The 14,487-nt window shown below is 40.2% G+C and overlaps 1 protein-coding gene across 1 annotated transcript; it reads left to right on the plus strand.

Moving 5' to 3' along the window:
• The first annotated feature begins 1,016 nt into the window (after positions 1–1,016).
• LOC5502157 (trophinin) lies at positions 1,017–14,480 on the plus strand. Its single transcript, XM_048720382.1, is given in 10 exon segments — positions 1,017–1,257; positions 1,495–1,694; positions 6,692–6,803; positions 9,459–9,581; positions 10,573–10,695; positions 11,487–11,609; positions 11,941–12,063; positions 12,215–12,736; positions 13,223–13,431; positions 13,433–14,480. Coding segments are annotated over 10 exon segments (1,854 nt in total). The 5' UTR covers positions 1,017–1,067; the 3' UTR covers positions 13,562–14,480.
• Positions 14,481–14,487: the final 7 nt, after the last annotated feature.

A 14,487-nucleotide genomic window follows, 5' to 3' on the forward strand; every position in this document is an offset into this window, starting at 1 on the left:
GTACCATTCAGGCGGCTAACAAAATTTGCCAGCCATACATCGATGGTCCGCAAATGACTCGGCTTTGGAGTGCAAAAATACATTGCTGTAGTGTTGTTCAGACGCTTTCTCTGTCTCGGTGTCACTGTCATCTAACTCTTCGTTTCACAGGGAAAAGCGCTCATTTTCGTGAATAAAGATGCAGACTGCGCGCGCGAGCTGACAAGTTTAAATTCGCGCAACCCGCCCGCAATACGTTTGTCGGTCAGCTACAAAGGTGTATTTCGAAAAAAAACAAAAAACTGTAAAAAATCGGGGATATTGTTTGAAAAGTATTTCTTTGGGGGTAATAGGGATTCTTCTAGCATAGATATCGATGAATGGACCGTTTAGGAGGATATCGCTTTTATTCCTTCAGATGCACTTAAAGGGATAATATAATTTTTAGTTTTTGTTATGGAATCAAATTATGACGATATCATTTCAAGATTTCTAACACAGGAACATTTCTTGCAACTCTTGAGATCATTAAAAGAAACGTATTTGTAAAATGCAAATTATTAAAAGCGTAGGACAATTCAGACACAATAAATAATCTTAAAATTTATTTAGTGTCGGATTCTGGGCCGTCCTCCTCCTACTTAGGCCTGCCCAGGTATTTATAGACAGCGTTAATCGTGACATAATTGCGTAATCGATTGACTAAAAGAAAAGTTGTAAAAGTATATCAGAGGTGAATTTATCTATCGACGCTAAGCACGCTTGTATGCCATATCTCTGACTTTTACTTTTTGGTGGGAAAAAACACATTCCGGTAGCTGTATCACAAATTTCCACGCACGGTTAATAGCAGTGTCTTTAGTACAAATAGAAAATGCAGCCTCAGAATAGCTTCATAGCAGGTGTATTAGCTAATTTTATTAGCTTATTTAACCTCTTCTTAGCTAACATTTCGTGGGGCACTTAAGGGCACTTAACTCGATTTTGCGAAGTAACTTGAGCCTTGTTTTATTTTCTAACTTGTCATAACTGTTAAAAATAAGATAGCGTATCTCTAGCGTGCGTCGTTTAGTTTGCCATTAGTAGCGATGAGGACAAGACCTCACTCTCTTGGCTCAGGCCTCTCTGCTCTGTGCCTGATGATGTCCATAGCTACATGTCTCGGACAGCATCTTCTTCATGAAGACGACGACTATCGTCGTTCCATCAAGTTTGTCGGACATCAAAGCAAGCGTCTTTTGGTGCCGATTTCTGCTAAGGATGCGACAAACGAAACCGGTGAGTACAAGCACATTTCAAACCTGCCCCAAAGAAAATTATGAGATTTCTGAAGATCTCCTTTTATTTGCTTCATTAAAAAAATATATCCCACTTTTATTTAGTAAGGTCAATGGTAAAGATAATTATAATGAGATATGTCATTTCTCTATTCCACATTTCACATAAGCAACTCGAGTAGCTAGTAATCGGTGCATTTACGAAACTTTCGATACGGTACTTTCCTTTTTGTTTTAGTTGTGCAGAAAAGCCTTTTAACAGATGACGTCATGGACTGCTCGTTCGAGTGTCTTTCCGAAGATTGGTGCCACTCCCTAAACTTCCGGCTGACTTTGACGAAGAGTGGGCGGCACGTGTGTGAGCTCATCTCCACGGATAGATACAACCATTCAGAACACTTGGTACAAGACAAAGACTTTGTGCACCTTGGGATAAAGGTAGGCGGATATAAATACTTAGAATAAATGGTTTATGACAAAAGCCAGCTGCACTTCATGGTCTGTGACCTAGCGGCCTTTACGGGCGCTCCCAAAATTTCAAACGAGAAAGTGCTAGATTTTCCAGCGTGATTGTACTTTGGGATGAAGGTAGGTGGATATAACCACTTGAAATACTTGGTACACAAAAAGATATCGTGCACTTTGGGATAAAGGTAAACCACTTGACTGAGCGACATGACGGAAAAACATGACGTGACGCTTCAAATAAGCCCATTTCAAACAAAATATCAAGTGCGACTTTTTTTTAATTGATGCGACTTTTTGTGTCATTGAAATTTGAGCTTTTCGTCCCTGAACTGATACACAGTGCAATGATGATCAAGGAAAAATTATCTTAAAAAGTCAAAATCTGGTTATGTGCACTTCGGCCTCACGTTATTTGTGTTTTGAAAATCAGTCCGTAAAACAAGGAACCTATAGCCATTGTAAGAAATTGTGTCTTCTCTCTCTATCTGGAATTGCGCGTTTTCGAGGTTTTTCCGTCATGTCTGACTGAGCTCGTCTAACTGCCAGCTAGATTATGTGTGTTTCATAATAGCTTAGTTTTATTCAGTTACTACATGTTGTCAGAATCGGGATACATCTAATGATGGCAACTTTCCAAATGCCTCGACTGATCAAGATGAGTGGCCAAACTGGCGACGAAGATTCGAGCGATTTCGTGTGGCCACCGGCTTTCCAAAGAAAAACGAGCCGAGCCAAATAAACACGCTGATTTACTCCATGGGAGATAGAGCTGACGATATCCTTTGTATCTTCACACTACAGAGGAAAAGGAAAAGAAATACGACAGAATTATCGAAGAATTCGAAGCTCATTTGGTGAAGAAGAGGAACGTTATCTTCGAGCGGTCAAAGTTTAATCAAAGTTCCCAACAGCCTTGCGAATCGATGGAAACCTATATACAGCTTAACTGTGCCTACGGAGACCTCAGAGAGGAGATGATCAGATATCGAATTGTGGTTGGCCTCCAAGATGGAAAATTGCCGAAAAACTTCAACTGGGCTCACAACTGACCTAAAAAAAAGCTGTTAATCAGGCTAGACATAGTGAAGCAGTTAAACCAAAAGTGGATGTTATCAACCGACAAAGAAGTAAAGAATTTTAATTTGTTGTAAAAAAAAAAACACAACTGTAAACACACATACATCCTGTGGTAGATGTTGGCGCAGTAAACACCCCCAGAGAAGTCGCAAAAAACACGCAACATGTCATAGGTGCAAGAAAAAGGGACATTTTAAAGTAATGTGCAGATCCCTTAAAGGAACACTGCATGCTAAATGTGATTGGGTTTTCAAATATAAGTTGTTTGACGGTAAAACGAAGTTTGCGAGTGTTTTCGCGCGGTTATGCGCTTTGTTTGAGAAAATACAAGAAAATTGCCGAACAACGCCGCATGGTACGTCGGCGCAAAAACTACCAGCGGTGTACCCCAGTGGTGGGGATGTTGCAAAGGTAACAAATTATCTACTGCGCATATCATTCCAAGATGGCCGTCATTAAAGGGGAAAACAATATCACAGCTTCTTTTGCTACATTTTACAGTAAAATGGCCTTGCCGATTGTTCTCTAATTAAGGATTGATCACACAAGTTATATCTGACGAAGAGGTCTAAATTTGCGTGGTATTTTTGTCTGCGTATTATCTGTATTTCCGTGCTGTTATTGTACGCTGCAAGCAAAGTGTCTCGATAAAAAGGTATTGATAGCTCACACAAAGCTCGTATTCGATCATCTGAAGAAAATTAAGCGATTGTTTCTTAAAATATTAAATGTAAATTCTGTTAAAACTAGTATGAAAAACTGTTCTAATTAAAAATCATTCTGACATATACTGTAAGTACATTTATTTATTTGCTCTAGTGCGAAATGCACCTTTCGAATACTCTCTTGTTGATGATTTTACCCGTATCTATTGAAAATGTACTTTAGTAATCTCGTAACGAAGAAAGCTTTCTTCGTTACTTCAACTAGCCAGGCAAAACAATGCCCAAATAAGTTCTCCGTGGCTACATTGTCTAAAACTCAGATGCATGCAGGGGTTGCTAAATAATTGTGGTTATGTATTTTGATCTTCTGAGCTTTTGAAGTATGGTTCAATATGGTTCAGATATGATTGAATCAACCATCAACTCTCCCGGGTTTTCTTGCATGTCAATAATAAGCTAAACCTCATCTGATTTTTACCAAAAAAAGTCAACTGCTATTAGGTTTTGCCTCTTTTCTCCATTCTTATTTCCTCAAATTGTAGTTTACTAAGTACAGATCATGTAATAAGCCAGTCCTTATGCTGTTATATGACGAACTGCTTCCATCATTGGTATTCAACACTTACTTAATAGAATAGTTACCCTATAGAATCACTAGGATATCCAGCAAGCTCTCTTGACTACATTTATTACACCGTTTGGGAGACTTTGCTACAACAGACTGCCCTTCGACATTACGTCAGCCCCAAAACTTTTCCAATGACAATGTTATGAATTATTCAGTGGAAACTTTGTGTACCAGAGATGATTATTTTAATTTGATCTATGGAAGAACCCAAGAGAAGCACGATGAGAGATTGGATGCAGCACTAGAAAGAATTGGAGCAGCTGGTCTAACACTTAACAAAGATTAGTGAAAATTCTCACCGTCGCAATACCTTTCTAGGACAAGTCATTGATGCTGATGCTGTACGTCCAGGCCCTAGTAAAGTGAAAGCCATTATGAACACGGCAGAGCCAAAAGACATGCCAGAACTAAGAAGATTTCTTGGTTTCACGAAAGAGCTAGGAAAATCTACAGATACGTCTGCGAACATAACCAAGCAACTGAGAAAAAATCTGAGTTTAGGGAAAGATTGGCATTGGGGACCGCCACAGCAACAAGCATTTCCAGAGTCTGAAGAAAGAGCTCAGCGACCCTAACAAAATCATAGCACACGACGATATTACAGCAGAATCAGTCGTCAGTGCAGATGCATCATCTTATGGCCTTGGTGCCGTTGTAACGAAGCTACAGGAGAATGGTGAGTGGTGACAAATACATAGCATACCAATCAAAATCCAAGTCTGACGCAAAAAAGCGCTACCCTCACATCGATAAGGAGTGTCTTGCAGTCACCTTGACTTGTGAAAGATTTGGTGATCTACTGGTAGGCAAGACGTTCAAACAAACCACAAACCTCTAGTCGTGTTGCTAGGCAACAAGGCCACCACGTGTTCAAAGATTTCGCATGCTCCTGATGAGGTTTAGCTTCAACATAGTGTACGTCCCAGGAAAAGAACACAATTCTGCCGATGCCCTATCCAGAGCCCAGGTAGGAAAGGAGGAAAAAGAACTACATTACCCAAGATGAGTGTTTGTAGACCAAGAGGTCAAAGATTTACCAGTTTCAAACCAACAGCTAGAAAGAATTGCTCGTCACCAGAAAGGAGATGAAACATATCATCTATTTTACCAATATTGCTCCCAAGGATGGCTGGAGAAAGTACAAGGTATTGTAAAGCATTACCAACCAGTAGCAGCTGAAATTACTGTACAAAATTGCATATTGATGCTAGGATGCAGAATTCTCAAACCTCTTACCCTGAGAAAGAAGATGCTTTAAAACTACATGCTGGACATTTCTGATTAGTCAAGTATAGACAACTCGCGAGACAGTCAGTGTGGTGGCCCCGCTTAGGAACAACCAACTTGAAGAGCTCATAACCAACTGTAGTACAAGCAAATGGATTATCTGAGAATGCAGTTGTAACTCTAAAATCAATTCTAAATAAGTCCTTGGTCTTCTAGCGTTATACAAGACAAGCTCATAAGAGCACGGTTACTCTTCTGCCCATCTCCTGATGTCGCGACACCTCCGGACGACACTTCCTATAGTTCAAGATCAACTGAAAGCATCTGATATCAACCTCCATTGCTTCAAGGAAAAGGATGAAAGCATCAAACTAAGACAGAAAAATATTTGATGTTCATCATGGAGCAGAGAAATTGCCACCACTGGATACGGGAGGCCAGGTTTGGAGACCAGATCTTCAAACTAAAGGAACTGTACAGAAAGAAGCTGCAACATAGAGTTACTATGATAACATAGACAAAGGTTCTGAAATTAGAAGGAATAGGAGACACCGTAATCATCTACCTGATGAATAAAAACCTGACAACGTACACCATCAGAAGAACAATCCCAGAACAACCCAAGGCAGAAATAGCCAATACATATACCACCCAGTGGAGTGGAAGATTTGTTCAACCACCCCAAAAATATTTAGAAGAATTTAAAGACTTTGAACAGTTATTTGTTTATGAACATTATGTTGACACTACCTATATGTGTAATTAATTTATTGATAACATTATGACGTTGAGCGAAATTTGCCCAAGTAAGGATATCTTTCTTAAATTTCATTTTAAATCCGAAAGGTGGATACCTTTGATATTAAACCACGAGACTGGGCTCGTCAAGATGGCTGTCAGCTAGATGTCGTCTGTTTCATTATAGCTTAGTTTTGTCTAGTTATATCGCGTCACAGAACACTACAGATATAACCACTCGGTATATTTGGTACAATCAAAGATATGTCCACTTTGGAATAAAGGTAGGCGGATATAACCACTCGAAATACTTTGTGCACTTTGGGATAAAGGTAGGTGGATGTAACCACTCGGAATACTTGGTACACGACAAAGACATCGTGCACTTTGGGATAAAGGTAGGTGGATAATCAGCTAGCAGATAACTGATTTCGAGTGGTTATATTTAAAACACTCGGAATATACAGATTAACAGAGTAACATAGTCTAGAGAAAAGAGAGGCCAGATCAACCACCTGTATATTTAAGTGGTTTACAAATAAAATAAAATAAGTCTTTAAAGTGCAACAACTCTTTTAGAGCCCTTGCACTTGCAGTAAAAGGTGTCAATGAAGTTTTTTGTGTGTTTTCAGTCCCCATGCGAAGATTCTCCTTGCAAAAACGGAGATTGCGTGATCGTATACCACAAGCCATACTTCCACTGCGCATGCACAGCCGGTTTTACTGGACAAACCTGTTCAGCAGGTTAGTGTTATTTTCTTCTTCCTCTAGCTGTGGGAGTGTGTAATTGTTATACTGCACAAAAAGGATAATAAATTCTTTAAGCTGACACAGCAGACTCGGAATACATAGCACCTAGTCCGGCAGAACGGTAGTCTGCAGCGCAACCGTCCTTAGTGTCAGTCTGAGAGGTTCCAGACTGATTAATCGTTCATAAGGCAACCAGCCAATCAAAGACCAAGGACGTTTATTCAACTCGACTCAGGAGTTGCTGTGACACTCTCTCTGGTTCCCTATGATTCAGAGTTCTCACGAGCCTTTCCTGTCTTGCAAATGTGGCCGTCATGAAATCTGGTATGAAATCTGGTATGATTTCCGACATTAACCAGATATGTTAATGTTCCTTTCGTAGTACAATAACTTAGTCTTAGTTTGCTTCCCCTAAATCTCCTAACCATCGCCTAGCATAGTGCTGCTACTATCGTGGTTCTTTCGTTGCATATTCCGCGATAATGTTTCGTCGGACTTCTGTCTCCTGAATTTCTCTTCTGAATTTTAATCGCAGAAAGATCTCGCTATGGTTTGGCTGTTAATGTTTTTGAAGGGTTTCATCAGCGTCTTGTGAGTCTTTTCCATTGGTTTCCCGGGACTCAAATAGCCCCAAACGCTTCGACGCCTATCAGCGCTAGAAATATTGATACCCACTGAGTTTCCACGCACTTCGCTTTCATCCAAACTTACAATTGTTTCTGATAGGTAGACCACAGTTCTCTTTTAGGATACAACTCCGAGATGTTTCCAATATAGTTTGCAGCCGTCATTTTGGGTTTTTCCGCGAAGATCACCAAAACAAAACGGCCTTCGTAGCAAGCCAATAGGGTTGGAAAAGAAGAAAGACCGACACTAGGCTCGCACGCCATCCTTCTCTCCAAGCGCGCGGGGTCTATCCCTCATCTTTCTTTCGTGCCTCTAGGGAACCTCGAGGAATATGATACGCTAACCCCATGCACCATGGCTTCGGAACAGCAGACATAAGACAAATATGGTCTAAACTTCTAATAACAACGATCCAAGGCACATAAAAAAGAGCCTTTATTAAATTCCATGCTCACCGTGTCAACATTTCGCTTTTTAAATACTGCTCTACTCAACCAATACTGTTGGATCGTTCACTTGCGCCTGCAACGTGGGGTATACTGGAGATGGGCACACATGTCAGGGTTAGTGTCGATTCACAGGATAGGAAAATACTATTAAAAAGTAAAGTATGGCAATATGCATTCAACGCTTAACGGACATTATTCTAATTACACTGAATCGCACCAGTTTATTTCCGGTCAATTACGTAACAATCCCCGATAATTTTCGACGGTAAACTCGAAAAATATTTGAAATGGTATTTAGTTGTTTCTAGTATCTTGGTTAATGACCTGAATAAATGGTTTTTGCCGAAAACACGTTTTTGACATTTCTTGAGGTCCAACGTAGACAGTAACCTTAACATCTTGTTGAAACTTTCCAATCTAGAAGTCAGTGAAATGGTAGACATATTTAGTCCAGTCGTAATAAAGGTCTTTTACGTCTTCTAGCACGATATAAATTTGGTTGATTGTTGAGCATTCAACTGTGTTGACCCAACGGTTACGACGGCCTTCAAATAAGTCACTGCCCATTGGTTTTTATACCGTGTAGACTTGGGTACAGTTCTGGCTGATACTTCTTCTTCGTCTTCTTCAGTTTTGACTGTTTAAGCGGTCTAACTTCATTGTCGCTGGAAAACATGCTGTCGCATCAGTGCAAGATCATTTAAGGAAATATTTTCTGTTCACAAGCTTAAAATAACAAACAAAAGCTCTTTTTGTATACAGAATCACGTTAGTAAAGTAACTTACAAGCTGACAACTCCCTAAGATCAAGAAGCCAAAACTATTATTATTATTGTCATAAGGTATAGATACAATAACGAACATTAAAAAAACACAGAAAACCACCCAAATAATAAATAAATAAATAAAAAGATGTAATTTTTCTCGGCTTTGCCTTATACTAGAACTCGATGCGCGGACATGTCATATCGTTCAGTCTTCATTGTCGGCTTTGAATTTTCACGTGTAAATCTTTGCTGTGAGCCTTCCTGTTTCTCTCCGTTTTCTAGCAGCAATGTACTGCAGTAGAGAATCACTATAGAAACGTTTCTATAGTGATTCTCTACTGCAGTACATTGCTGCTAGAACATGTTAACATGTTTAAGAGAAACACTAAAAACAACAACAACAACACTTTCTCGAAACATGTAAGCGCTGTTGCTGTTGCACATTGTGAGTGTAAACGCGCATAACCATATTGTTAACCACTTGGTTTAAAAAGCCAACCCTGTGGATGAGAGCACCTCGGGTTACGTACAGTTGTCATGCCAACGCGCAGGGCCGTTTATTCGTGCCTCTACGGAACCTCGGGGAATATAAAACGCTTACCACATGTGACAGGCTTCGAAACAGCGGCAGACAAATATGCTCTAAACTTCAAAAGACAAATATGTTCTAAACTTCAAAAGACAAATATGTTCTAAACTTAAATAAACAACGGCCCAAAGATCATAAAGAAAGGGTCTTTATAAAATTCCAGGCCCACTGTATCACAACTTCGCTTTTTAAATACTGGCTCTACTTTTTTTTCTAGATATAAATGAATGTGCAGATGGATCTCATACGTGCTCAAACAAAGCTACGTGCACCAATACCGTTGGATCGTTCACATGCGCCTGCAAAGCGGGTTATACTGGAGATGGGCACACATGTCAGGGTTAGTATCGATCCACAGGATAGGAAAATACTATTAAAACATTGAAGCAAGGCAATATGCATTCAACGCTTAACGGACATTATTCTCATTACACTTAAGCGCAACAACATATTTGTCCGAACATTGTTCATTTTTGTCAAGTTATCAATCCACTTGAGGGTAAGAAACAAAGAAATCATCCAAAATAATTAGTGAGCATGAGATGTCATTATCGGCTTCGCCTCGGACTGGAACTAATCCCGCGGACTCGAAAAACCGTCCATTTATCATTGTCGGCTTTGAAATATCATTTGTAAATCTTTGCTGTGTGTCTTCCTGTTTTTCGCCTTTTTCTAGCAGCAATTAACTGCCGTAGAGAATCACTAAAGAAACATGCTCAAGAAAATCATTAAAAAATAAAAACAACAACAACAACACTTTCTCGAAACATGTAAGCGCTGTTGCTGTTGCGCATTTTGAGTGTAAACGCGCATAACAATATTGTTAACCAGTCGGTTTAAAAAGCCAACCCTGTGGATGAGTGCACCTCGGGGTACGTACAGTTGTCATGCCAACGCGCTGGGTCGTTGATTCGTGCTTTTACGGAACCTCGAGTAATATAAAACGCTTACCACATGTGACAGGCTTCGAAACAGTGGCAGACAAATATGTTCTAAACTTCAAAAGACAAATATGTTCTAAACTTCAAAAGACAAATATGTTCTAAACTTCAAAAGACAAATATGTTCTAAACTTCAAAAGACAAATATGTTCTAAACTTCAAAAGACAAATATGTTTTAAACTTCAAAAGACAAATATGTTCTAAACTTCAAAAGACAAATATGTTCTAAACTTCAAAAGACAAATATGTTCTAAACTTCAAAAGACAAATATGTTCTAAACTTCAAAAGACAACGACCCAAGGATCATAAAGAAAGGGTCTTTATAAATTCCAGGCCCACTGTATTACAACTTCGCTTTTTAAATACTGGCTCTACTTTTGTTTTCTAGATATAAATGAATGTGCAGATGGATCTCATACGTGCTCAATCAAAGCTACGTGCACCAATACCGTTGGATCGTTCACATGCGCCTGCAAAGCGGGTTATACTGGAGATGGGCACACATGTCAGGGTTAGTATCGATCCACAGGATAGGAAAATACTATTAAAACATTGAAGCAAGGCAATATGCATTCAACGCTTAACGGACATTATTCTCATTACACTTAAGCGCAACAACATATTTGTTCGAACATTGTTCATTTTTGTCAAGTTATCAATCCACTTGAGGGTAAGAAACAAAGAAAACATCCAAAATAATTAGTGAGCATGAGATGTCATTATCGGCTTCGCCTCGGACTGGAACTAATCTCGCGGACTCGAAAAACCGTCCATGTATCATTGTCGGCTTGAAATATCATTTGTAAATCTTTGCTGTGTGTCTTCCTGTTTTTCGCCTTTTTCTAGCAGCAATTAACTGCCGTAGAGAATCACTAAAGAAACATGCTTAAGAAAATCATTAAAAAATAAAAACAGCAACAACAACAACACTTTCTCGAAACATGTAAGCGCTGTTGCTGTTGCGCATTTTGAGTGTAAACGCGCATAACCATATTGTTAACCAGTCGGTTTAAAAAGCCAACCCTGTGGATGAGTGCACCTCGGGGTACGTACAGTTGTCATGCCAACGCGCTGGGTCGTTGATTCGTGCTTCTACGGAACATCGAGGAATATAAAACGCTTACCACATGTGACAGGCTTCGAAACAGTGGCAGACAAATATGTTCTAAACTTCAAAAGACAAATATGTTCTAAACTTAAAAAAACAACGGCCCAAAGATCATAAAAAAGGGTCTTTATAAAATTCCAGGCCCACTGTATCACAACTTCGCTTTTTAAATACTGGCTCTACTTTTTTTCTAGATATAAATGAATGTGCATATGCACTTGAAAAGTGCTCAAACAAAGCTACGTGCACCAATACCGTTGGATCGTTCACATGCGCCTGCAAAGCGGGTTATACTGGAGATGGGCACACATGTCAGGGTTAGTATCGATCCACAGGATAGGAAAATACTATTAAAACATTGAAGCTTCTACGGAACATCAAGGAATATGAAACGCTAAGCACATACGCAAGGCTTTGAAACAGGAGACAAAAGACAAATATGTTTTAAACTTTTAAAATCAACGACGAACGAACAGTTGTGATGCCTACGCGCAGTACCTTAACACGGACGGACAGAGGCCTACTTGGTGTTTCAGTCCCAGTTTAATACCAGTCCCTCTCATCCACCTATTTTCACACGTATTTCGATCTCCGAATCTATTATCAATTATCACTTTTCATATAATACAAGCTTTTATATACTAACAGATATCAACGAGTGTGAAATTGGTTCTCATGATTGCCATAGCGACGCTCTCTGTATCAACTATCCTAGCTCATTCATCTGCAAATGTAAAAAAGGTTTTGGCGGCGACGGGAAGATTTGTTTTGGTAAGTATCATAACTTAACATTTCGTTATATACTTTATTTATTTATTTCCATTAATCATTTATCATTATTGCATTTATTAAACCCTTAATTTACCAGTTTAACTTTTTTTTGTTATGATCAAGTGTTTGAAATTTCATTAATTTATTTCAGCTCTTGCACCATTCAAGTTTACTACACTTGGCGCTAGCGGTCGTACCGGCCCAGTCTCTCTCGGTAGTCACTACCTGGGCAAGCATCATGATGGTCACGTGACTCTGGTAAATGGAACCCAGCACTGGACCGTCGATGTCACCGGAAAGTACCGGATCGAGGCTGTGGGCGCCAGCGGAGGATATGATAATCAATCCAATTCTAGATCATACCGCAGTCGAGGAGCGAGAATAACGGGGTCATTCGACCTCAGCAAAGGCGACGTGATCAGGATTCTGGTCGGACAAGAGGGTGGGATCAACAATGATTCTAGCTCAGGGGGAGGGGGAGGTAGTTTTGTGGCGAAAGGGAATATTCCACTGATTGTAGCAGGAGGCGGCGGTGGGATCGAGTGGGCCAATAACAGACACTCGACATGTGACGCGAGCACAACCACAAGTGGTAACAGCGGCTATGGAGGCGCGGCCTGGCCGGGAGGGACTGCTGGCAATGGTGCGACCACTGCGGACAGCAATGTGTCAGGTAATCTGCATTACCATTAACTTTGGAATTTATGGTATGTTTTTCAAATTTATTTGAAAGAATTAAGGAGATCGCGCAAATGACAATCGTATGATAGCGTTAGGAAAACAGACCTTTTGGATAGCCGCGGGTCACCTTAAGGTCGCTCGCAATGATTTAATTCTTACAGATTTTTCTCGTTGTTTTCCAACAAACAAATGAGTTACCTAATCCCAGAGACATTTTTTTTTCAAAAATTTACCTTCTTGTTCAAAAGATATATTCAAGTCACGGCACTTAGGGAGAAGGGGACATAAAAAGATTTCAACGGACTCCTGCGCTGCTATGGCGTATTTTGTTATCCAGGAAATATAAATCATGTACATTGTGCTTAATATTAAAGACTAGAGGGTTTTCCAAAAACAAAATGACACAAAATGACATAGTCATAGATATCATCAAACCAACTATTATTTCAAGAGTTCTTTATTGCATTTTTCTCTCCAGGTGGCGGAGGCGGTGGATTTTACACTGATGGCCAGGGTAGCAGAAACAAAGGAGGAAGTGGAGGGGAGGGTGGGAAGGCGTTCCTGCATGGAGGGGTGGGAGGTCGTCAGTTCAGCTCAAACTCATATGGAGGATTCGGTGGTGGGGGCGGTGCATGTGGGTGTAATGGAGGAGGAGCAGGTGGAGGTGGAGGGTACTCAGGGGGGGGCTTGCGGTGATAATGTTGGTCACTCCTGTGGAGGGGGTGGAGGTTCGTACAACAGCGGGTCGGACCAGGGTGCAGAGTGTTGTTTTAATGACGCTGGTCACGGATACGTGCAGGTCACTCGAATTCGTTAGAACACAAAACCAAGGCTGTACGTTATGGTACAAATGAATTTTGTATCGCACGTTCAGATAAACACAATTATTCAATTGTTATGGTTCTTGACGAGACACTATATAGAGGAGAGTGTCAGAGTGTTTGTGCCGGAGAAGGGGTTGGGGGTTCAATTAGAGGGGCTCTGTTCATTGTCTTGGGTTAGAGCCAAATCAGCTTATGTTGTTTATTGTTCATTGCCTTGGGTCAGGGCCAAAGTAGCTTATGTTGTTTATTGTTCATTGCCTTGGGTCAGGGCCAAAGTAGCTTATGTTGTTTATTGATCATTGCCTTGGGTCAGGGCCAAAGTAGCTTATGTTGTTTATTGATCATTGCCTTGGTTCAAGGCCAAAGCAGCTTATGTTGATCATTGTCTTGGTTCAAGGCCAAAGCAGCTTATGTTGATCATCGTCTTGGGCCAGGGCCAAAGCAGCTTATGTTGTTTGTTGATCATTGTCTTGGGCTAGGGCCAAAGCAGATTGTGTTTTTTATTGATCATTGCCTTGGTTCAAGGTCAAAGCAGCTTATGTTGATCATTGCCTTAGGTCAGGGCCAAAGCAGCTTATGTTGTTTGTTGATCATTGCCTTGGGTCAGGGCCAAAGCAGCTTATTTTGTTTATTGATTAGTGCCTTAGGTTAGGGCCAAAACAGCTTCCTTTTTTTATCATTTAGGTTAGAGCAAAAGTAGCTTATGTTCTGGATGTGTTGCTTGGGAAGAGTTGTTTTTTTATGCCAAAATCCCCCCTACCTTCCAGTTTTCATTCTGCTAAGACTCTGTACCGATGAATAGGAAAAGGATCAAGCCTTATGTCCCCCACCCCCTCCCCAAATGACGCAACGTGTATAATATGTTCTAAGCAGTTGTATGTTGTAGCAAATAAATAAAAAGAATAAAGCAAACTATATT

This window comes from Nematostella vectensis, chromosome 12 (genome assembly GCF_932526225.1).
Source record: "Nematostella vectensis chromosome 12, jaNemVect1.1, whole genome shotgun sequence".
Taxonomy (NCBI): domain Eukaryota; kingdom Metazoa; phylum Cnidaria; class Anthozoa; order Actiniaria; family Edwardsiidae; genus Nematostella; species Nematostella vectensis.